This window comes from Orussus abietinus, unplaced genomic scaffold (assembly GCF_000612105.2).
Source record: "Orussus abietinus isolate OABI.00-Male unplaced genomic scaffold, Oabi_2.0 scaffold6, whole genome shotgun sequence".
Lineage (NCBI taxonomy): Eukaryota > Metazoa > Arthropoda > Insecta > Hymenoptera > Orussidae > Orussus > Orussus abietinus.
This window is the reverse complement of record NW_019396002.1, coordinates 397726-422225: the sequence shown is the minus strand read 5'-3', so window position 1 is coordinate 422225 and position 24500 is coordinate 397726. Positions and strand designations below refer to the sequence as shown.

Sequence of the window (24500 nt, the reverse complement as noted above, 5' to 3'; positions counted from 1 at the left end):
AATCGAAAAGACATCTGCGAAATTAAAATTTCGACTGCAAATGAATGAAACGAAAAAAACAACACCTATTGGCCAGCACGAACGAGTTCCATGTGAAATATCTAAGTTAATAAGAATTATTATTCTCGATTGCGAATTCAGGAAATGCCATTACGTGATCCGTACTCATTGCTTCTGGCATAGCGATACTAACACACAAAGATGAATATAAATAGGGATGAACTGTAAGAAAGGAAATTAAATTCCAGTTTTTTATACGACCCCCCTTTTCTTATCACGCGAGTTTGCACGTAGTACCGTGACATAAGAAGTTTCACTTAAAAAATTGAACAATTGTTGAAATCAATTTTGAAGGAAAGAAGAGGGAACATATCCATTCTTTTCGCGATCGACTTGGCGAATCGTGGAATGGACGTATCGGCAAAATCGCTTACAGCATCCGGAACGACGTAATGACCAAACTGCATCGGTTGGTGCAATGGTCTGGCTATAGGTTCGCAGAAATTACAGGAAGCTAAAGGCTTACTTGCGTATTTCATACTTTACTATGTATACGGTACGCCATCGCGCCGGTAAATAGAGGATCGCGATACCAACCGTGATATTCCCGCTCCTGGTGGAGTCTGCGTCCACGCGGTGTGGGACCATTTTGTCCAAAGGTCTCGTCCCGAGGGACCACAAAGTGCAAACACGAGCCGCCATGCTTCCATCTCGTTTCTTGCTCGTTTCATTGAAAGCGCAAAGGGTTTCGCGAGGGCAGAGAATCTTCCAAACGAATCCCTCGCTGATAAATAGGGTAAAGTTGGGTAAATTGTACCGGGTTTAAAAAAAAATGCCACTAGAAATCTGAGCACGAGAAATAATCAAAGGTGTCGTTATTCCGGGTAAAAAGTCATTTATTATTATTTATGTGACGAATCGACAGGATGAACAGTCCTTCTACGCAGAAGAACATAGTACGGCAAGAAAGAAAGCGATCGTGATTTTCTAGGGAAGAAGAGAAAATCGTCCTTGGTATTGTAAACCGTAACGCGAAATTGGAGATTTGCGGAGACAATTGTCGGCCAGGTATCTCCCTCTTTCTCGGTTTTTTGCGACGATCAAGGGGTATATCGTGCAGACGCAATATGAGAACGTATTGTCCATAGAGAGAATCCCTCGCGCTGAGACAAACATCCAGCAGCAATATTCCTTTGCGTGTCCTGTTTCCTTTTCATTCGGCTCTGGACTCAAAGAGTTTGCCGGGAAGGGGCTGCTAAAGTGCCGCGATATTGAGGATTGCTCAGACTATTGTAGATTCGTTTTGAAATCGAGCCATTTGTCGGATAAATGCCATGCAATGGCGCGTCAAGAAAAGGTTTTTTTTTATTGCGTTTTGACGTAACGTTGATCCGGACCATCGGAACAGGATGACGTTCTTTTTTCCCAGGATCCTCCAGAATTTCTTTCTTCCGCCAAGACATCATTTCCAGCATCAGCATTTCCCGTACAATTTGGATTCGTGGTAAATTTGGTGTACTCTGATAATAAAAAAAAAGATATGCGCGTGGCCTACTTTTTTCAATTTTATTTCACTTTAAATGTTATTCATTCACCTGGAGAGTAACTCACTAACCCTGACGAGAACGTTTATAGAAATTATCTCAATACTAACACACAAGTCAGAAGTCGTCGGACGTCAGAAGTTTCGCTTTGAATAATACTATAAATCTCACGTTTACTTTAATTTGGCGTTAAAAAATGAGAAAAAAGGATAGACTTGGATGGAATAAATTTCGTTTCGATTAGGTGCGGAGTTGCAAAATGTCGCGGTCCGTCCATCCTTAATCGACAAATTGAGTAGTTTCCGAGGCGCTTTTCACTCTGGCAGGAACTATCTACATGGCGAGGGTGGAAGTGGTATTGTAGGAAATGGCAGAGTGCCGACAAGAACTCGCGACTTACGACGTCGTCTCGGGAAGATGTTAGGTACATCTACCCACCTACGGGGGAGCAGAAACAAGGACAGGAAATGCACTAGCTCGTAAGAGCCAGCAAGTCGACGGGAGATCCGGGAACTGCGCAAGAAATTCGACAGACTCCGGCGAGAAGTTCATCGCTCGGGACTTACGACCCGAGGAAATAACGAGAGACGCTCGTTTCGTTTAATTAATAAAGCGGTAGTACCGTGATATACGAGGGCAAACAGGCTCGCGGCACTTTCAACGAAGCATGAGTTCACGGCGCGACGAAGAGAGCGATATAACAAGGGGGAAGAAGCGGAAGAATAGGACGAGTAGGAAGTTGAAGTCGCGAGAATACCGGAGAAATTCCGGGTCTTTAAATCCGAGAGAAACGGCCGAAACGAGCCCCTCGTGGACGCCTACCCAGGAACATTTCGAAAAATTCTCCAGAAATTTTCGGAACCTCGAAAACGGTGAATTCGCTCGTTAGAGCGGAACTACGGACCGACCTACAGAAATCCATTCTATTTTTCGCAACGAAGTCGCGAAGTACGGGATCACTGCGAGGGGAAGGGGAAGCGCGAAAATGGCGATGAAAGTGGGCCGAGAGGTTCAGAATTTCCCGTCGAATTTACGAGTGGCCGTGAATGCCGTAGAGAGCGATCAAAGATGGTTAAGGTGTGAACCGAGTTGATAAGGCCCATAAATATAACTATTCTGCCCGAACGGCTTCGCGCGAGGAAGTGTCGCGACTGCGAATTATCGTCGATTATGCAACGAGGCATTCGACGAGGAACGGAGAATACGAGCGACGACGGGCTCACCTTCTGGGGAGCGTTATCAAAATTGAATTTCCGAATACGGGGCAAGCCGAACGGCCGAAGTTCTCTTTATTATTTATGGCCTTCCCCGGCTCGCCGGAGCCATTGCTTATATTTATAATGGGATTTTGTTCGGACGACGTATCGAAGACTTATCGACTTTTGTCCGGTTTTACGTCCGCTCGCCAAATTGGAAAATCCCCTTAAGTTGGGAACTCTTTTGGGAACCCCCGCGTTCCTCCCAAGTTCGCTTGCGTATCTCGCAACGAGGTCCGATTTGCATAGTTGCACTATGTTGTCCTTGAAATCCGAATTTAAGGGGAAACTTGAGCGCTAGGGGTCGACCGACCAAGCTTTTTTACGATAGCTATTGCTCCCAGCTTCCGCCCTTGGCCAGCTTCCCAGTAAAAGTAGGTTGCCCCGCGACTAGCAAGAAATTCCGCTTTAGTTCCGCTACGGTTTAATTCTCCGCCACTTTTGGGTGCCAGGATTGCAGCTCACGCCTCTACCAAAGATTCTGAGTAATTTGTATTTTGGGACGCGATAAACATTCTTTTGCATTTTGAGTGCCCGTGTGGAATAGGTATATCAAGATTTTCAGTCTTACGATTAGTTCCGCTACGAAAGTACATTTATGAACCCACAGTCATTTAACCGATCGATTGATTTGCTAAATGTATTTCAACGTAGACGTTTGAATAATCCTGTTGTTTTAGATTCGTATAAAGGCTACATGTCAAAAGGAGTAATCTCTTTTAGTGAAGGCCTGCGAGTTTCATCAAAGGTCGTTTCGATCGTTCACGGTTACCCGTGCGCTATTTTCAATCTCAATTTCTCTCCAAAGTTGCTCGAAGCGAGCTGACGGACTCCTGTTTCGCAATGCTCCAATTGGCATTCGCTCCACTTCGGGGTCGAGCCAAACCGAAGTACGTAACTTCATTGATTCGAATTCCCGTGCATATAAGATGTTCGACAATTCGAGGTGATACGATCGCAAGGAATTATTTATTGCAGCACCTCCACGAGCCGAGGAAATTGCTAGTAAAAACGCTTCTGAAGTGATTCGATGTACACCGAAAACTAGTACAAAGATTATTTAAAATTAATTTCCTGGAGCCCTTTCGAAGTCTTCTAATTTTCTGAAACCTTTCCAGCGAGATTTCATGACTTTTGGAGTAGTTAAAAAATGATACACGATTAGGTACGAACGGAATCGTAGGCTGTAGGCGCTGTTCGCCATAACGAGGCTACAGCTTCGTGGCTCAGAACCGTTCCGGTGAACCGGATCTTGTGATACGGCCAGATAAATCACCAGATCCACAAATAGGTAGGCAGATCACCGCTCCAGATTACCGAATCGCTCTCTTACGCTTGGAGCTACAACGCTCTCGAAGTTTCTTGCTTCGCTCCGCTCGAACTCTAAATTCTTCATCTATTCTTCGGACACGCCAGGATAGACATTCAAGGGGCTTGGATAAAGCGATAGACCCCATTTTTGCAGTCCTCCTTCTAATGCGACCGAATAGACATTTAATAGACATTCGATGGACATTCAAGGGGCCTGGATAAAGCGATAGCCCCCAATTTTTGCAGTCTTCCTTCTAATGCGGCCGAACAGACATTCAATACACATTCGATGGACATTCACGGGGCGTGGATAAAGTGATAGACTTCCAATTTTTACAGTTGCCCGTCTAATGTGGCCGAAGAGACATTCAATAGACATTCGATACACATTCAAGAGGCCTGGATAAAGCGATAGCCCCCAATTTTTGCAGTCTTCCTTCTAATGCGGCCGAACAGACATTCAATAGACATTCGATACACATTCAAGAGGCCTGGATAAAGCGATAGACTCCCAATTTTTACAGTTCCCCGTCTAATGCGGCGGAACAATGTCCCGCTTTTGATCTCCCAGAGTCAACGCAATTTCTGTCAAGCAAAATCAGATGTTAATACGTCAGTCAACATTGTGTGTGGTCCAACCACGAGTCCGTGGGCAGACCGCGAAGTCTAACCGCGGAGCTTTTTTCCTCATCGGGCTTCTGCGGTTTCGCTAACGACAATGACAAGCTCTGGTCCCTGTCGCCGCAAGGTGGTCGTTACGCACAGATACGTCCTGCAGAGACATCGGCAAAATACGCTCGCGAAATCGGCGAAAGTCACCGTGGTTTGTTCACCTGATGCAGTTCCTTGTCCAAACAATGCCGGTGGTCCATCCCGTTATCGAGTGAGTACCGTTGCCCAGCATCCTGGTTGGCTGCGCACTTCGAATTTAGAATATAGATAGATAACAGAGTACATATAGGAACAGGAAGTGAACCCAGCATCTTGAACTTCGATCAAGACTGCAAACCACCCTGAAGAACTGTGTAAATTTCCTATACCTTGAGTTACATAAACATTTCTTTCATCACTTCCGCTCGTGAAATTACATCAAGAAATATTTTCAATTTCTGTCCGAAGTATTTAGTACCATGAGACCGATCACGCATATATATTTTGTTGCTAAAAATGACATATATCCAATTTGATTGAATGTTTCTTTTTTTACAGATTTTTTTTACCCATTCTGGTAGATTTGCAAGTCAATGATCTTTAGTGGTATCTTGTTCTTCGCTGCGTTAAACGTCACTCGCACACTTTTACTGACTTTTCTAGGAGAAGTTACTATTTAATTATTGTGCATGTATCAAAATAGTTAACGCTAACTACATTCTCGAATTTATTATCGATTTAAAACTGAATTTCGCTTGCTATTAAATTAAGAAATATCAATGTAAATGTTAAACTGAACGAAAGTGGTTGCAACTGCTGGCATTGTTTTCTCCTAAAACAGTTCTTCAAACATTATGGTCCACAAGTCGAATTGATGGTTTTCGTGAGCAGTTTGAAGACCCCTGATTTAACCCTTTGCACTCTTTTGTCGAGTGTGACTTGACATCAGCAATCGACATCTTAATAATTGGGAGTGCAAAGGGTTAAGGTGGGGTGAAAGTAGCGTCAAAGAGGTCTCGTTTATGACATTTTTCCTTGAACTAGGAGTACCGAATCGTTTCAAACTTTACAATGTGAATATGGAGGGTACAAGAGAGGTCCTAAAACTCATGAACTTTAATTTTTTTAAATTTGTTTATACACTTTTTAAAATTTTTTATAAAAAGAAATTTCATGGGTATCGGAACCTTCCTTATAGCCTGCATATTCACGTTATAAAGTTTGAAACGATTCGATGCCCCTCATTCGAAGGAAAGTCTCATGATCTAATAACCCCTCGGACGCCACTTTCACATCCCCTTAACAGAAAAGAGAACGATTCAAGAATAAATAGGAAAAAGATATAACGCACGAACCCGGAATTTTTATGCAAAAATCGTACGTGAACGGAAATTCATGACTTGTTTAATAAAGGAATTATATTACCTGGAAAACGGAACGAAAAGGGATATGTGAGTACTCGTAACGTAGAAAGGAACGAGAGGGTACCTCGCAATAATGCATATTGACATTGACGAGTATTTCCCAAACATTTCGGGAAATGATTTCCTTTGATTCCCCTCGAAAAGCGCGGCGTGCCGGTAAATTTATTTCGGGTGCAAAATTCAAAATATTTGCCGTGACGATATTGTGGAGATGAAACCAACTGGGTTAACGAGTTCGTTCCGCCAGGCTGGAACTTTGTGTTACGCAGCCTGGTGCAATTGCATATTTTTATGAGCCAGTCCGGCCATCTGGTAGGACCATCTCCGGGACGTCAGCTTCTGCCAAACGGGACGATTCACTCGCCGATACATCGACGCGCCTGTATAAAGCTATCGCTAGTACTCCCATTAAGGTGAAGTATAAAAATCAGTCGATTCTAATAAAACACTTTTTTCTAAGGGTATGGACCAAACTGTCCGACACTTTGACATATGACTCATGATTATCTAAGAATTGTGCCCATAATTATGAAAGTGGTCTAAGTCATATATTTTTTGTTTCGAAATTACATTGAATTAATTTCGTTTGAAATAATGTGGCGTGAAATAACTGATAAACTCATTTTTCTTTTTCAATTTTGACTTAGACCACTTTCATAATTATGGGCACAATTGTCCTGACACTTTGAAAATTTGGATTTTTCATAACAATTTCTTTAACTTAGCCCAGACTAGAACCAAAATGGCGTCGAGCTTTCATATTTCGATCAATGTACAATTATTGAAAGCTCTGAAAGAGTCAGGACAATTTTACGACAATTTAGAACACTCTGGTAATCGATAAACTCGCATTTGAACGGGATAAAGGCAAAAAAGTGTCTTATGAAAATGAAAATTTAAATGATTTGGAAGTTAGAGGTGGCGCAATGTTTTGATGGCGGAAAATTTCTTTCGAAAAAAGAAATCTCACGAGCAGCGCGTTATTCCTTAGGGCCTCCATAATCACGTGTTAAAGTTAAAGTCACATGATTCGGTGCACCCAGTTTGAAGAAAAGTTATATAAATATCTTCACTTTTTGTTATGCAAATATCACACATTCGTATCACCTTAACCAGCCATGCACTTTGGCGTTAGCTTTCGAAAGCAATAACGCGAGAATTAGCATCGATTCACGGGGAAGTTTCGAGCCCTCCGATCGCTACGCGGGAACGAGACGTTTCCGATGCAAATCGAAAGACGGTCTACGTAAATAGAAACTTGAAAAGTCAACAGTCTTTCGCGAGAAAGTGCAGACGAGAGGAGGCGGCTGGTAGATTCGAGGAACGGCTCGTTTTAACTGATGAAGACCGGTGACAAGAAGAGCCGCATCTCGCCGCCGGAAAATTCGCCTCTGCTGAGATCGCATTCTGTCGAGCGCGAGATTTACGACTAACTGTCCTCATTTCTTCCCGTCGCGGCTCGTCCCGGCACGTTTCTCGACGTCTTTATTCCTGACATTCCGGGCATACATTTTGCATAGACATCGGGTGGATTCCGGTCGGTCTTAGAGGTCCAGATCACTCGGACCGAAATGATCGATCTCGGTTGAATCATTAAATCGTTCGTTGCTTTGATCATTTAATTTGACGACCGAAACTTCAGTTTCGTTTTTGCTCTTACTTTCCGCTCGGCGTAATTTAAGTTCACTTTTGGTACTAATTCACTCTCTAAGTTCTACTGTAAACTTTGTACGGAATACTTGATACGAATTAAGTCCTATTTTAGGCATGCAAGTGGAATAAATGGAAATGTCTGCCAATTTTAAGAGCTACGGTAAGACTTCGACTGTACAGATGTTATCCTTTTGTATATTGACTCAAAACCCATTAAAAAATTAAATGCCTTCAAATGCCGAGTCTTCCACGTGTGCGAGATAATTTCACGGAGACCCAACATGCGTCTGCTTGCCCTAGGTCAGGAATTACAGGGTCCAATTTCGTGAACATATTTCTATCTCAAATTGCCGCATTATACTTAAAATCCTCGCGTGCATTCATCAGACTTATATGACGTAAAAATTTTCGACTCGAGCGAGAATGGATGGAACGTCATCCAGAAAATATCGAGTCTCCCACGTGTGCGAGATAATTCCACGGGGCCCCAATATGATTCCACTTGCCCTAGGTCAGGAATTGCAGGCTCCGTCACTTTTTCCCCGTGCTCCCGTCGGCAGATAACTCCGCGAGCTAATTAATCGAGTTAAAGGGAACACGACGAGAGACAGGCAGCTCCTCTCTCCGTTTCTCTCCGATGGCCCAGCCCTGTCGGTAACGAGCTTTCCGCTCCTCTTAATCGTTACCGATAAACTTTGGATGCACGTGTCTCCTGCAATACACCCAGGTGTATCCGAAATTTATAGCGACTTCTGGCATTAACGTTCCCGACTATGTGTAACGCGCAGAGCCTTCTCCGAGGACGCAGAACGCAGAATGTCGTTAACGTTCTGCACAAGAGAAATCCTGGAAACTGCTCGGTAGGTATACTCCACTGAAAGCAGTGCTCTCGCCATTGCCATCGAGAAACTACTTCTCCATTACGGCCAAGCCTGGCTGGAAGTTACTAGTCCGACGTGATCTAACTCTAACGCATGATACCTTGCGAAACGGGCACTAATGACTGACGTAACGAAGTTAATATCGCCTTTATGGACTTCGAGGAATTGAAAGTAGCATTAAGAATTTGAGGATCTAACGCCTGAACATTGAGAAGCTATCGGCATCCTGACTTGATATCTCCTTTCGACATTCGCATGGGTCGTTCCCTTTGGAGACCTTCCAATTCCACCTTGCTTGACTTAACGTCTAACACTAATTACTGTTGATAGAACACCGGCTTTAACGATAATGAACGCATAACGTCACTCCGGCAGACGCGTATGGAACTAAATTCATCGCCTATTATCGGCGTCAGTCGAACTCCGATAGTGAGATTCGAGTTATCACGGTGAAGTTAACCAGGGAGATGATCGTTTGCTCTGCGATACACCATTTATACTCAAATAAATTGCCTTTACTCGCGCTCGTCACTTGGTCAGTCGATTTGTCGGTAACGTGACGCGCCAGTTTATGCTACCCTTGAGTATTCAAAATGACGTCACCACCAAAAAGGGTACAGATGAATTTTAATATATCGACCTCGATTAAATGTCTCAGCGCCTTTCATATCTTAAATGGGTATTATCTTAACGCGGGTTTCTTCGGTTTTGCCGGTACGATGTATCGCGAGTCTCCCTCGCGACATTACAGGGGAAAGGGAGGAAATAAATTGAAATAAAGAAGCTCGGAAACAAAGAGCAAATGGATGGGGCGAGAAATTCGACGCCAGGACAATACTGGGCGTCGAAGCGCACTCGGCAGCGAGAAAGCGACGGGCGCGCCCGCAGCGCCCTCATCGCCCCCAGCGGCGCCCGAACGAAGCGGGAGATCCGGGGGCAGAGACCGAAGCTCGGGTCGACATTCGGCGGATTTCCCGTCGTTAGGTCGACGCCTTCGCCCCCGCGGAGATCACAGGCGAGTTTCCAGTCGGCTTCGCGGCGGAAGCCGCCCTGGGCTCGGGGCGCGCTCGCTCCTAAGAGTTATAACAATAGTTGCCGAAGCGGCGAGATGTTTACTCCCGTCCGATACGAGATGGGCAAACTTGCGTGCACACCGTCCTCGAGGGACGGAAGTCGACGGGGCCGCGTGTAATCTCGCATTCGCCTGGAATTACTTGACTCTCCTACACCGCGCGGCTTTACCTCGCCTCGTTCTGCCGATGTCGAACGCGCGTAAGCGCGGTCGAGCCCCTCCCGACGAGGGCGCAACGCTAATCCCGTTAATGCCGAAGCATAAAATCGGTTTCGCCGTAATGTCGGTACGCGTGCACGCTCGAAGGAAGGTCAGTCGGGTATCCGAGGACGAGGAAGCTCCAGACGTTTTTTCAACCCATTTTCTGCTCAAAATTCCGTTAAGGTGAAGTGAAACCCTTCTCTAATTAGTCCATTCGAATACAACACTCTTTTTTAAGGATATTGGACCAAACTGTCCAATAAAAAAAGAAGGGGGTCTTTCTGCAGTCAATTAGGACCTCAGAATGCATGAATCCAGAGGATTTCTGGAGTTTTACTTCGATTTCTTTGTAATTATTGCACGGAAACGACAGGTGGAGTGTGCCATTTGGCACAATACCCAATATAATTCGACACAGCTGTCAATATAAAAACGAACGTCGGCAACGTAGGTATTTAGAAAAATCTTCTTTATTGACGTCGATCAAGTTCCTCGACGTGTTTCACTTCATCGTAATGCCGAAGCATAAAATCGGTTTCGCCGTAATGTCGGTACGCGTGCAAGCTCGAAGGGAGGTCAGTCGGGTATCCGAGGACGAGGAAGCTCCAGACGCTTTTTCAACCCTTTTTCTGCTCAAAATTCCGTTAAGGTGAAGTGAAACCCTTCTCTAATTAGTCCATTCGAATACAACACTCTTTTTTAAGGATATTGAACCAAACTGTCCAATAAAAAAAGAAGGGGGTCTTTCTGCAGTCAATTAGGACCTCAGAAAGCATGAATCCAGAGGATTTCTGGAGTTATGCTTCGATTTCTGTATAATTATTGCACGAAAACGACAGGTGGAGTGTGCCATTTGGTACAATACCCAATATAATTCGACACAGCTGTCAATATAAAAACGAACGTCGGCAACGTGGATATTTAGAAAAATCTTCTTTATTGACGTCGATCAAGTTCCTCGACGTGTTTCACTTCACCTTAATGCTGAAGCATAAAATCGGTGTCGCCGTATCGTCGGTAAGTACAATTTTTCGGTAAATTAAATAAATTTTTGACGAAAAGTTAAATTTCATGAGTTTATCGACTTACTTTAGGGCCTCCATATTCACGTGGTGAAATTTGAAACGAATCGGTACACCCAATTCGGAGAATACTTTCACCAACGATTTGACTTCTCATTGTCAGATATATATATAGGCTGACTCTTTCATATCCTCTTAATGGCGGAGCGAAAGGCGGCCAGAAAATGGCCCACCATTTTTACGACGGAGAGCAGGAAGGTGCTGCCCTTGGCTCGGTCTTTTCTCTCCTCCACCTCCGGGGAAGAAACGTCGAGCCTAGAGGAGGAACGTTCCTCCCGGATTTTACCTAAGACTCGGATAAAAGCCGCACTTCCACGGCGAACTTTATGCCGGATTCAGGGCGCTCGTGACAGGCATTACGTTCGATCGGCAGAAATATGCTGGGGATCCGCACTTCCGGCTCTTCCTCGTCCACTTCCTCGTTCGCTTCCTCCTCCGGGAAAAGAAACGCGTAAATCTCCGGTATACCGAGGAACCCTCGACCCCGCGAACTGCCCTTATTACCTACGCCAAGGTGGCCGACGTTCCTGCGGACCCTCCTCGTCTCGCAACTCCTCTTCGGGGAGGATCTCCAAGGAGGAACGAACCTCGGCGGAATATCCCGAGGAAACCGATACCTATTTTCTCGTCCCGCTCTCTCTCCGCTTTGTACTTTCCCTCGAGTGCCTCGGAAATTGTCCGACGCGTTTGTTTCCCTAAAACGCTATACAGGAAACCGAGGCTGAACGCACGAGGAGTGCAACCATGAAATAATCGCTTTTCCTCCCGACCGAATCGTTTCGTAAATCCGTTCGTCTCTCCCAAGATTTCCTGTGCACGTTTTGACAAATAATGTAAGAAGATGAGCCCTGGTTTAAACGCCGAGAAGGATCTTTTATTTTCTATGACGATGGAACCTAGGACTCGCAATGAATGATTAGCGGGCTCGATTGCGGGCTACGGTAATCCTCGAAAATTCGAGATATTTTCGAAAATTTATAACCCTCACGGTGGCCTCGTCGATGGAATAAGATTTTAAACGGATGATTAAAGGATCCCTTTATTTTTTTATAAAGATAGAAAATACGGGACATTTTCAAGAGTTAAGAACCCTCACGATGGCCTCGTCACTCGAAGAAGTTTCTACATAAATGATAAAAAAGATGCCTTTATTTTTTATAAAGATCGAATCTGGAACTCATCATCGATGATTAGCGGGCTGCGGGAATCCTCGAAAATTCGAGATATTTTTGATAATTTAGAACCCTCACGGTGGCCTCGTCGATGGAATAAGTTTTTAAACAGATAATTAAAAGACCCCTTTATTTTTTTTTTATAAAATACGAGACATTTTCAAAAGTTTAGAACCTTCACGATGACCTCGTCGATCGAATAAGTTTGTACACGGATGATTAAAAGACGCCTTTATTTTTTATAAAGATCGAGTCTGGAACTCACAATCGATGATTGCTGCGGGAATCCTCTAAAATATGAGATATTTTCAAAAATTTATAATCCTCACGGTGGCCTCGTCGATCGAATAAGTTTATAAACAGATGATTAAAAGACCCAGGGGATGTCGGAGCCGAGGGTCGCGTTTACGAGTATTTTAGGGGCGGCGAGCAGGAAAATGATCCAACCATAAAGCTCGGCGAACCTCCGAAGCTTAACCAAAGCGCTTTCCCGGAGAGAGCCTCCTACATGGATATGGGGAGCATCGATGCGTACTTTATAGGATGTTCTTGGAACGCCGGCATAGAGAAATGTGTTAATATCGTAATACACAGCTTTCTACTTTTGTTCACTTAGTGCGCACCCAGGCGGTATTTTGCCTATCCCCACATCCTCGACACTTTGCCCACGATCCTGTCCAGCCCGGTACAAGAGGCCTGCTTCAAGACGAGGATTTGCATTTTAAATTCATAATCAATGAACCAGATATTCTCGATTCATCTCCGTATAATTTTACTGGTAGATTTGTTTATTTCTATCTGACCGTGTGCTCGAGCGCGCATGTCTTGTTGCCAGAAATTATCCGTGTCAAATTTAATTTAATACTTATCCTTTAAAATTTCGTTGACCTTTTTTGTTAATTATCACAACGATAACGATTAATTAACGTTAATGAGAATTCCTTCTCTTGTGCTTTAAATGTCACTCACACGCTTTTACGGTTCCTTTTTTTAAGGAACCCTTATTTAAACATTATGCAAGTATCAAAGTGATTCGCGCTAATTACACTCTTGTGTTCATTTCTATTTCAAGTTTAAGTTCGCTCGCCATTAAATAAAAGAGTATCAGAGTAAATGGTAAACTAAGCGAAAACAATTCATACTGTGCGTGCTTTTTCTTTTTTTTTCTATAGGAAATGAGAATAATTGAAGAAATATCAGGGAATGGATCTAACGCACGAAGTTGGAACTTTTGTACGAAAGGAGTAGTACGCATAAAGTTAACGGCAATGCAGGTGCTTTATAATAAAAAAGAAATCACTCTACGTCAACTACTACCTGAAGAAAAATTCTGAACTAATTTTCGTATTATAAATAATCCAGTCTGGGTAAACTCTTTAAGTGCTCCCAACGTCCACCCAGAGTCCGTTCCTCTTCGTCCTTGCCCTTCCTCCTGTGAGCTTTCTTCGCGATATTACGGTCGCATTCCTGTCCAAACTTTCCCCGCGCGAGTAACTTGGCGCGACTCTCATTCTGCAAGTTCTACTCGTACGTCGCTCCTCGGCGCCAACTTAGCCGAGAATTTAATCATTTTTCCTGAATCTTTTAAATCCCACGGCGTGGCGGGAAATGCAAGGTCCGGAGGCGGCGCCCCAAAGGGACGCAATTTCCGCGGCACGCAACGAATCCGCTTTTTCACCTCGTTCGTGTCGAGCAAAACTAAACCCGAGTCGAAAGTTTAGCCCTACTTTGAACCTGCGTAACCTACGTAAGACCTCTTTCGATCCTATTTCACTCTTAATACCCTACACTGTTAAAAAAAAATATTATAATTTTATAACCTTTTCGTTGGAAGTTCTATTCAGACATGGTATATCAATTTTACAGCATATTTTCAAATAAAATGTATAATATATATTATAAACTTAGTACATATGTGTAATAAATTTATAATATATTCTTTCGTTTTTTTGCTTTGGGTTAGTTCCCCTTTAATCCAGAGTTTTGCAGTGTTAGCGGGTATTATGGCATTTTACACTTTCGTTCCTTGTAGGTCTTCATATGTTGCTATTCTTTTCCTGACCTTAAATGAAGTACCCTTTACTCCCCAATTTTACTATGTCAGATACTTTGTTTAAGCAAATGTTATTACATTTAACGCAGTTTATTCACGAGGAACGTGAAAGTTCCTCACCGATCGCAATGGCGGGCTGACCGCCCTCCCCATTTTAGGACTACAATGAGAGGTTCTAAACAGGATCAAAAAGAGGAACTGTTGCAAAACTCTACTCGGGAGAGAGTGCGCAAACGTTCACCGCTTTTCGGGCGTTACATGTCAAGGTAAAGCGCCCTGGTCCATTCCAGGCCGATATTCGATGCCCCTCGAAGTTTCGCGTCGATTCGCGAATCGAATCGAGATGTGGGTCGAGATCCTCGGAGTGGTTACACGCAATGCGGCGAACGATTATCGAACGAACTCGTGGACGGTGGACACGCCGGCTACATCGCACTCCTCGAGCCGGGCAAACCGGGCAAACGTCGAGTGTCGCAACTGCAAACAGGATCCGAGGAAAGGATCCCGTCGCTTTCGCACCTGACACTTTTCTCGCTGGCCTCGATCATCTCGCGTGTACTAGAAGTACTTGTAAGCGGATTTGGAAGTGTCAAGTCCACGGACTCGATTGGCTAGATTTCATTCGGAAGTGATCCGCCGTCGCTAAACCTCTCTCGGAGCCTCGAAGTTGCACGTGCAGTTTTAGTTGAAAGCAAAAGTGGAATAGAAATGATGTTTGGGAATAATTAAACAGAACCATCTCTACTAAGAAACTACATTAAAACTACATTATCGTGGTACTCCAAGAGATCAATGAAAGATGGATCCATTCATCGCTGGTGTACGTTTATGTACCTCGACTCGAAATTATCGATCTCAAAAGTTTCTCTTCTTTTGATCGTATGGTTTTTCGTTACGAATTTCAGTGCGATTGCAGTGCAATTTCAGTTCGATTGAAATCAATTTCATTGCTCTCCTCCCATCTTAAATTCTTGTATTGTGTTCCTAATTCTCGCATGCGTTCATAAGGCTAATACGAGGCCTGGTATAGGTAAAGAAATGATGGAATAGAATAATTTTCAGGTATAATTAAAAGAACAGATGTTAAGTAAAACAATCCAAAATAAGTAGTCCTTTCCTTGGACTAAAACTGGATCGCCTCCAGGAAACTGGTGAAAGGTGGACTCATTCTTCCCTGGTGTACACGTACGCGTGTAACGAGTGGAAGGACCTTTTCAGCAAAGAAGGACCACCCGATTTAAGGGATTACGATCGATGGCAGAGATCGTGACGGTGATTTAATGATCGAGGACGATCTCGAAATTCTAAGTGCAAGGGCACGCTTGAGGAGACCGAGAGGAAGGGAAACCGTCTTGCAGGGACTTCGAAAGGCTCAGGAGCTTTTGGCGAACTTGAAATCCTAGGAAACTAGGATCTTCCCAGGGAATTGAAGGACTTTCGATCGGACCGAATACCAGTGACTTTCCGAGGGCCGATAAGCGTATAATGGATAACGCAGCCGAGCTCGATAATACCCATACGGTCCTAAAGCGGCAAAAGAGGCTCTACGGTACCATTTCTTTTAAAGGCCCCTCCGAAGGAGCGCTAAAGGCCAATTCCCAGCGAAATAGAAAAAAAAAAAAAGGAAAAGTGTCCCTCCCGTAATAATCTAACGACGACATTCTTGTTGCAGCCGGACTGCTCCCGCGGGACTTTGCCAAAGGCTGCGCTGGCAGGTCTGATAAAAACGTCGGGGAAGCACTGCGCTTGACAGTAAAAACTACTTGCCCCCGATGTTCGCTTTATATGTGGCAGACTTGTATAATGAAAATTTCACGCGAGACTCACGGTAAAAAGTACCGGGCGAGATTACTCCGATAACACCGTCGGCCCTTTTAATGAAAATCCCGGGCTTCGGGCTCGTCTCGTCCGCGTCTTCTTTTGTGCATTAACATGCACTCCCGTAGGTGCACCGTAATTTTATTTCATGACGTTCTCGTATCTTACATTTAATATTCGTACCGACGAATCATCCTCAATGATACATTTAATATCCGTACCGACGAATCATCCTCAATGATACATTTAATATCCGTACCGACGAATCATCCTCAATAATATAATTAATATTCACACGGTACGACTCCCTTAAAGCGAGGAAAAACCCACCGAGGAACTCGATCGTTGCCGATGAAGAAAAAAATTGTTCTAACCGATGTGCTAATCGACTGCAAGGCTGTTGCAGTTAGCGCCAGCTAAATGTTGTCTCTAAGAGCTCGTGCACTGCACACGATTCTTTCAATCCATCACAGAAATTCCCAAGACAATTTTTCCGCCTTCGCGACTTTCAAATGCACGTTTCTCGATTACTCCGAGTATTCTAAGTTATTGTGCAACAGTCCTGGAACTCGATTCTCGAGCTCGTTAAGATTTTTTTTCGCATATGAATGGATTCTAATAAAAAATGTTGCATTGTTGCGAAGTCGCGTCATTGGTCAACATTTGAAAGTCTTACATGAAACTGTGAATTTCGCATGCGAAATCTGATCGTATGAACTCGAGAATCGGGTCCTTGACCCTATCGTATCTCATATCAGAGCCTTCAAGTACAATGATAGAAACATGTGTGCACGATTATTAAATTTTGGTCTAGTCAAAATCGAAAAAGATCTTCCCCTAAATCCAAATTTTGAAGCTGCCAGGATATTCCTTAAGTACCCGCAATTCACGTACAAAAGTCTCAGATAGGTTGGCGCAATATTCATAACAAAAAGGTATTCAAATTGACTGGTTTGAAGCGAGCCTCGTAGGAAAAATTGCAATATCGCGCTCCCGGAAGTTCGTATCCACTTTTAATCCGCGAAAAAAGTGGAAAATAAATGGCGGGAAATTTGATTAACTTCAGTTGTCCGGCTCGTTCGCGAGACAGGCGACGTGATTACGGCGAGAGTTTAAAGAGCCCCCGAGTTTGCGGGGTTTATAATTGATCCCAAACTGTCAATCGGCGGAGAGGGCTTTCTGCCCCCTATGACGCCGTCCGCTATAATTAAATGCAATAATCGTATAAATCAGTCAGCCGGGCCGCGAACCACGATGGAAATTTATTGTCATCGGCCCGCTATCTCGGAAACAATGCGCAGAAGTCGCCGCGGTTTGCAAGGCTTCAATTTTCCACCCACGCGGTCCTAATAACTCTGCCCCGGACAATTACAGCCGCGATATGTCGAGCCTTCTAATTGTAGCGCGCAGCGTCAACGCTGCGGTATTGCGCCGGTAATAACACGAGCACTCGATCATCCAGATCAGCGACATATCGACTCGCGAATGCGCGTGCACCCGATGACGGCAACCGTTTGCTCCAATTCCGCGAACTCGTGCTAATTGTAAGTACAATAACACGGGGCATGCGGAAGTGAAACAAAGATGACGCGAGAAGGACCCCCTACGTTTCCCGGTAATGTTAAGGCGATGTCAAAGAGGCGTCGAAGAGATTTTGTTTATGAAACTTTTCCCCGAACTGAGTGTACGAACCGTTTCAAACTTGACAATATAAATATGCAAGCTATAAAAAAGGTCCTGAAACTCAAGAAATTTCAATTTTTTTTAATTTGTTTATAGGTATTTCTAAATTTGTTAATAAAAAATGAAATTTTATGGATGTCAGGACCTTCCTCAAAGCCTCCATATTGACGTTATAAAGTTTAAAACGAATCGGTACACCCAGTTCGGAGAAAAGTTTCATGAACGATTGACTCCTAAGATGCCACTTTCACATCCCCTTAAGGAGTCAATGTTCATGAAACTTTCTCCTAATTGTGTGCATCAATTTGTTACAAATTTTACTAATTGAATAAGGAGACCCTAAGGTAGGTCTTGAAACTCGCAAAATTCCATTTTTATAAAAATTGTTGAAAATAGCTATAAACAAATTATCTTAACATTGAAATTTTATGGGTTACAGGACATTCCTTATAGCCTCCAAATTCACATTGTCAAGTTTGAGACAATTCGGTACATCCAGTTTGGAGAAAACTTTAATGAACGATTTACCCCCAAGATGCCACTTTCACATCCCCTTAAAACCGTCTTTCGCTAAGAAGACAAATGTTCCTTTTCCCGTGCATATTAACGGGATGAGTTACCATTGCGTCGCTTTATTATAATTTATTCCAATGCATCGTACAGGGTAGGTCATAATAGTTGCACGTTTCTCGGCGAAAGCACCAAGACATCGAAATTCTCTATCTTGGAGGGATATGCGTCACTCTACGGATTTACCTTGGGTGTCACAGGCGCGTTACGTTCTGCGTTTAGAATGTCAGTGATGTCGGTAACACCGGTAATTGCCCGTCGCATAAACGCGGGTGTGACGCACCGCACCTTGCGGTAAAAGCGCAATGCGTTATCGACGTAACAGTATCGCGAGTTGTAATTGCGCGGAGCCAAAGGCATCGGTTCGGTTGGCAATTGGTCCACCTGACCGATGTAAATTTCCTCGTCAAAGGGGATTTATGGGTCACGGGTGGGACCAATTCCGCAAGAGAACCGCGCGAAAAGGGTAAAGTTCCTCGACGGAACACACGTCGGTCCCTTAAAAGGATATGAAAGAGTCAGCCTATATATATCTGAGAAGTCAAATCGTTGGGGACGGTATTCTCCCAAATGGGTGTACCGATTCGTTTGAAATTTTACCACGTGAATATGGGGGCCCTAAAGTAGGTCCTGAAATTCACGAAATTTCATTTGTCATTTTATGCAAATATTTATTTATTTGTCATGAACTAAAACCAACATGGCGTGGTCTGTGCGCGTTTTTGATGTTTTACGCTTCTTGGAGGCTTAGAATCGAAAATGAAGAGTTTGAGGACCTAGCTCGAAGAATTTAAAATACCGTAGAAATGGAATATTACAGAGTCAGATGGGAAAATGTGGTAAATACTTTCACCAACGATTTCAAGGCTTGTCCTGCGGCTAACGCGTGTTTTTGGAGCAAAAATTTAGTTGCAGCTAAACGTCACAAATGGCGACGTTTGTTCGTCGAGATATATGAACAGTCATGAATTCATGGGATCTTGGCAGTTTTACGTCGATCTTTTTATCATTACTTTACCGAAATAGCATATAGAACCCTTTAGTTCGCATAATTCTCAACGTAGACTGTACCAGACTTCAGCATAAATGTAAATATCGGAAATGGGACGCGCCAGCTTATGTTCCCACTTGAGTATTCAAAACGGCATTACCGCCAAAAAGGGTATAGATAAATTTTACTTTATCGACGTCGATTAAATTTCTTCCCGCCTTTCATATCCTCTTAAGGGCTCACCTCGAGGGTGAAAGCATCTTGGAGTTAAGCAGCTGCCGTTCCATTTAAAGCGACACCCGCGCCCGGAAAATTGAGCGGAAGTTGGATCGTTAGTTAATTGCGCAAGCCCTCTCGCCGCAACTTCAATTGAATCCTTTAAACTTAATCGTCTCTGAATACTAAATACTTTCAATTAAAACTCTCAAGGAAGTTCGTAAATTGGCCGGGAGTGACTTACCATTCAGGGTCGCCTTGTCCAGGGAATTGAAGATGTCGTCTGGAACAAAAAAAAGAGAGAGAAGGTGGAGGTGAGAAAACGTCGAGCTACATACCTGTAGATCCCTTAGAGGAGAAAAAGTACCTCTCGGCGAAAGGAGAGCACGAGAGACTCCGATATTATGGCTTCGGAAAATTCGACTTTCCGCCTCTCTTTGCGAGCCATATTACATGCATGGAAATATACGCGGATTTCCAGTTAATACGTGAAGTGCGCTCGCCGGCAATATCGAGCGAAATCATAAACAAATACGCGATATGGAGCCGAAGAAACGCTGCAAATGCAACGATATGAATTCTCCGAATGATTGGCGATGCGTTTGAACGCGTGTTTGCGAAACTGTGCATTAGACGAAATGAACAAAGCTTATTCGGGCCATTAGTCGACGATAGACAACCGCTGGTAATACTTCGTGCCCCGTATGCATATAAACGACAAACTATTAAATATTTGCCGAAACAGGGTATACCTATTCAATGCAATTAATTAGTATCCGTCCGTATAAATTGTACCGATATTTGCAAGGGTAATCAATGGAGGTCCTTCCATTTGTGCTACCAAAATGGCGGAACGCTTTTAGAACATGTTCCTGGCCTTCGAGCAGAAATGAATCAGATCAAAATATACATTTTAACACGTTTTAATCATTGCGTAAAAATACGAGTTAGTTTAAATACAAAAATCCAATTGTAACTGCATGAGTACCGAGATGAGGTGTAAGTTACATCTCCGACACACGAAAAGGTAACCGATTCGACATCGCTATAATCGTCATCCAGTTTGAGACACAAACAAAATTAACAAGCTTATTGGAATGTTTCCATGATGTAGACGTTTGTGCCATGTTAAGTTTTGTTTGTGCCATTTTTTCATAAAAACCAGAGCTGTTAAAAAAATAAACAAATTCCAAGAATGACCATTTTAACGTTTTTGAGATTCTGGGAGACTCCGAATTTTCCTAGCTGTCAAGGCCAACCTCTATCGGTCCCAAAAAATTCTGAGCATAAGTACTCCCCGCGATTTACATGCGTAAATTAATGCAAGCCACTGCGAGAAGCCTAAGCCATGAAAAAAAAACCTTGAAAATGGCCATTTTAACGTTTTTGAGGTTCTGGGAGGCTCTGAATTTCCCTAACGTCAGAGAACCCGTTAAAGTCTAAAAATCCAAATTTCCACGATTTCGGAGTTTTTTTAACAGCTCAGGTTTTTATAAAGAAATGCCAGGAACGAAACTCGACATAGCACAAACGTCTACATCATGGAAACATTGCAATAAGCCTATTAACTTTGTGCCTCAAACTGGATTCCAGGTTCCCACAGCGGACAGTCGTGAGGAACGCTCGCAGGAATTCCTGTGAATTCTTTCACCTCCGACCGGAGCTAAAGTGCGAGGCCGGCATTTTTTGGACATCGAGAGGCAAGTGATAGGGCGATAGGACGTCCCGACGCTACTATCACCGGAAGTAAAACTGATTGGATCGAAAACGTGAGGGGAGTGCGTGAGACGGGGGAGATCGGCGAATGGCCGTCGCGGGGCCAGGACGAGACGGGGAAGTGTATCGCGGAAAGGGCGGGAGACGTCGATGACCGGGAGGAAACGAGGAAAAATTCATAACCTCTTTCCAGGCCGCGACAGATAAGGCGGCATCGAGGAAAAACTTTCGAGCCGCTCGCGGGCAAATACTTTTTCATTAGAGGGATGCATTCGCCTCGCAAAGTCGCATCCCCGATCTCCCTGGGAACGGTGTCTATGCGCGTAATCGCGTTGTCGGCGTCACCCGGTCGCTGTTCAACGAGAAGCTTTTATTTCATTCAAAAGGTACTCGCGGCGTAAAGCCGGTTAAAAATAATTCAAATAGCCTTGTCGGAGGGCCGGGCGTGGGCTCTACGCAATCGAAAAAGGCGAAAAAGGTACTCTTTCGGGGGAAAATGAATCTGAATCGACCCGCCGATACACTCGAGAGGTGAAGACCTTTCATTTTTACCGATACACCGGAGTCCTGTCTATCCGCGGTGTTATTAGCCTATTTCCCTCCCCAAACTTCCCTTCGACTCGGATTTACCTTTCCGGGCATCGAGTAAACTACCTTCCCTGTGTACATCGTTATCCACCCACCGGGGGGCACGCGTACTCCAAACGAGACTAACTCCCCGGAAAAGTTCACTTCCTTTCACCCCAGAAGATGCTCTTTCGATCCAGGATTTGCATAGCTGGAATTTCGAAAGATTTTTCAACGACTTCGAAATTCCTTTGCGGCCTGCCTCAACATTCGAAACATCACGGGATGCGTCTTATCGGACCGGTCCTTGTGGCGGTATCTTTTTTCCGCCACTTTAGGATAAGGGAAGTTTCTCTATTCTCTGGACGCCTTTGGACCTTTGACATCTTTCCGTCCGTTCCTGCGCTCGCTTGGCGAACCTCCATTTTTGCCGCTGCCTAATAAGAAAAAAAGGGAAACGGAGATAGCAAGACCGAGCTATTCCGAGGGGGAGAGAAAGATACGGCGAGGAGTATCTCTTGAAATGCGCCCCCCGTGGCTATGTCCTTTTCTCATTAACGTGAACGCCTCTACCACTCCGGCTTCTCCATTCTCGTTACCGACTCGGCTACCTTCTTTATTTATATTTTTTTTTCATTAACACGTTACACATCTCATTTCGGCCAGCACTCCCGGCACTTGACTCTAGCGTGATAAGGCTGACCCTTTAATCCGAAGCGATTACCTCCGGTCGTTTAAATCACGAGCGTCGACATAAAAAATGGGGACGTTGAATTGAGTTCAATTTAATTTCTTTTGAAATTTCCTCGGTGCGATAGAAGATAAACTATCATGTCTATTATTACGTTTGAGTAAAAAGTTGATTAATCATTTTGTAAATACCGATAAAGGAGCGGTTTAAACATTAAAGAGCTCCACCAATTGGCGGTAAGAGTACCATGTGCGAGGTTTTATATGAACAATTTGGCAATGCGCTCTTCACCATTGTTCGGTTGTAACCTTTTACGGCAACCTTTCGGGAAATTCGCGTGGCTCGACGCAGAAACTAATTCACATCCGGCAATGTTGCGAAAATAAACGCGCATTTTACCATTCAGCCTCTATACCGAATTTCCTACGGAATTCGTGAGAGGGCGGAACGCTTGAAAAAAAAAAAGAAAAAAGAAGAAAAAAGACCCATCACGCATCGATCGATGCTCAAGGGGAATCAAGTACCGTTTGTTTGCGTGGAAACAATGCATTGTTGACTTACGAAGGAAATTGGCCGCAATTGCACCTGATATTAGCACGGACACTTAAAATATTTACCTTCGTACAAAGAACTGTAGATAAATGTAGGACCTATAAACGAACGGACGAGAAAGCAGAAAATTTTAGCAAACCTACACTTGTGGGAATCTGATTTAATTAAATGAACTAGAAATGACGGAAATGATACAACATAACCCGGGTTAAAACCAACGTAAAGCGAAATAAATGCTGAATACCGCACTGTTAAAAAAAGTACAGCCTGAATTTCTGACGCCTCTGTACTAAACCGATCTCACCGTACTTACAGAGACACGGGAATGGATAAAAAAAAGCATTTGGCAAATATAAAACGGCGAAAGTACTCGAGATCAAACTGAAGTCGAAATTCTGCGGCAAGGGAAAGAGTACTTGAGGCAGTCGCCTCTTACGTCTCTGGAGAAATGCGGGAAACTTTCTTAAAGCTAACAAAAGGACGAGCTTCTTCGGCTCTTGGCCGAGTTTGATTACATTCGTGCAATTTCATAACACCGAGAATATCCAACCAGGGAGAATGCAGTCGAATCCTCGTGGTGAATCTATTGTTAGACAGTTTTATAGTCAAGAAGAGGATGCACTAACCGTATGCAATCTTGGCCCTCAGATTCAGCTCGCACTCGCGTTTCGTCTTGTAAGTATAAGGTTCTGGTTCATCCTGACACCAAAGAACCGGAGGACCGCACACGCACTTTCCACTGTCCACTGCGTTTCCGCTTCCTCCTCCGACGCCGTCGCTCACCAGGTCGCATCCCGACTTAGTCTTCGGGCCATGGGGACAGTGCCTCCTCCATCTTCCAGGGATCTCTAGAACAAGTAAAACAAAGATTAATGACAAAAATGCTATACCTTTCATTAAGATTTTCAATACCCGAATCCAACTTTGTATGCGACTTTTTTGTTTGCAAAATCATTTTTACTTGAAACAAAATCGTCATCATTTGGCTTAAATGCCGATGATTCCTACGATATCAATGTCAATAGAGCCAAGAAATTTGTTTGGCAAGAAACATTGCCACGAGTAATTAATTTCGTCTAGAAAGTAAATTTTTGACATCGTTTGAGAACAGTAAGGAACAATCCTCACCGTAACAATTCGAATTATAACAATCGATCTCAGTTGAACTTCGAAATTCTCTGTTCTTTTAATCCTGCAGTTTGCCCACGGAAATCTGAATCCCATTTAGTTCATTGAGAACCTCAAAGTTCATTTTTCTCAATGGAATCCAGAAGCCTTCGGAACGTTTCAATTGATTTGAAGCTTGAAAATCGCAAAATTTGGTGGTTATTCCATTTTATACAAGTTAGATCTGAAAATCTTCGAACTACCAATCATCGAAGAAGGAAAAATTGTT

At 43.7% G+C, this 24500-nt stretch overlaps 1 protein-coding gene across 1 annotated transcript in view; it reads right to left on the bottom strand.

Annotated features, from left to right (window-relative positions):
- Positions 1 to 9132: 9132 nt before the first annotated feature.
- Positions 9133 to 24500, bottom strand: part of LOC105704429 (cysteine-rich motor neuron 1 protein) — a 51142-nt gene continuing 35774 nt past the window's right edge. Inside the window, exons 4-6 of the mRNA XM_012433644.1 lie at positions 23731 to 23952; positions 19823 to 19861; positions 9133 to 9200 (exon numbers count right to left, since the gene is read on the bottom strand). Coding sequence (XP_012289067.1) covers positions 9133 to 9200; positions 19823 to 19861; positions 23731 to 23952 — 329 coding nt within the window. The remainder of the gene's footprint in view (positions 9201 to 19822; positions 19862 to 23730; positions 23953 to 24500) is intronic.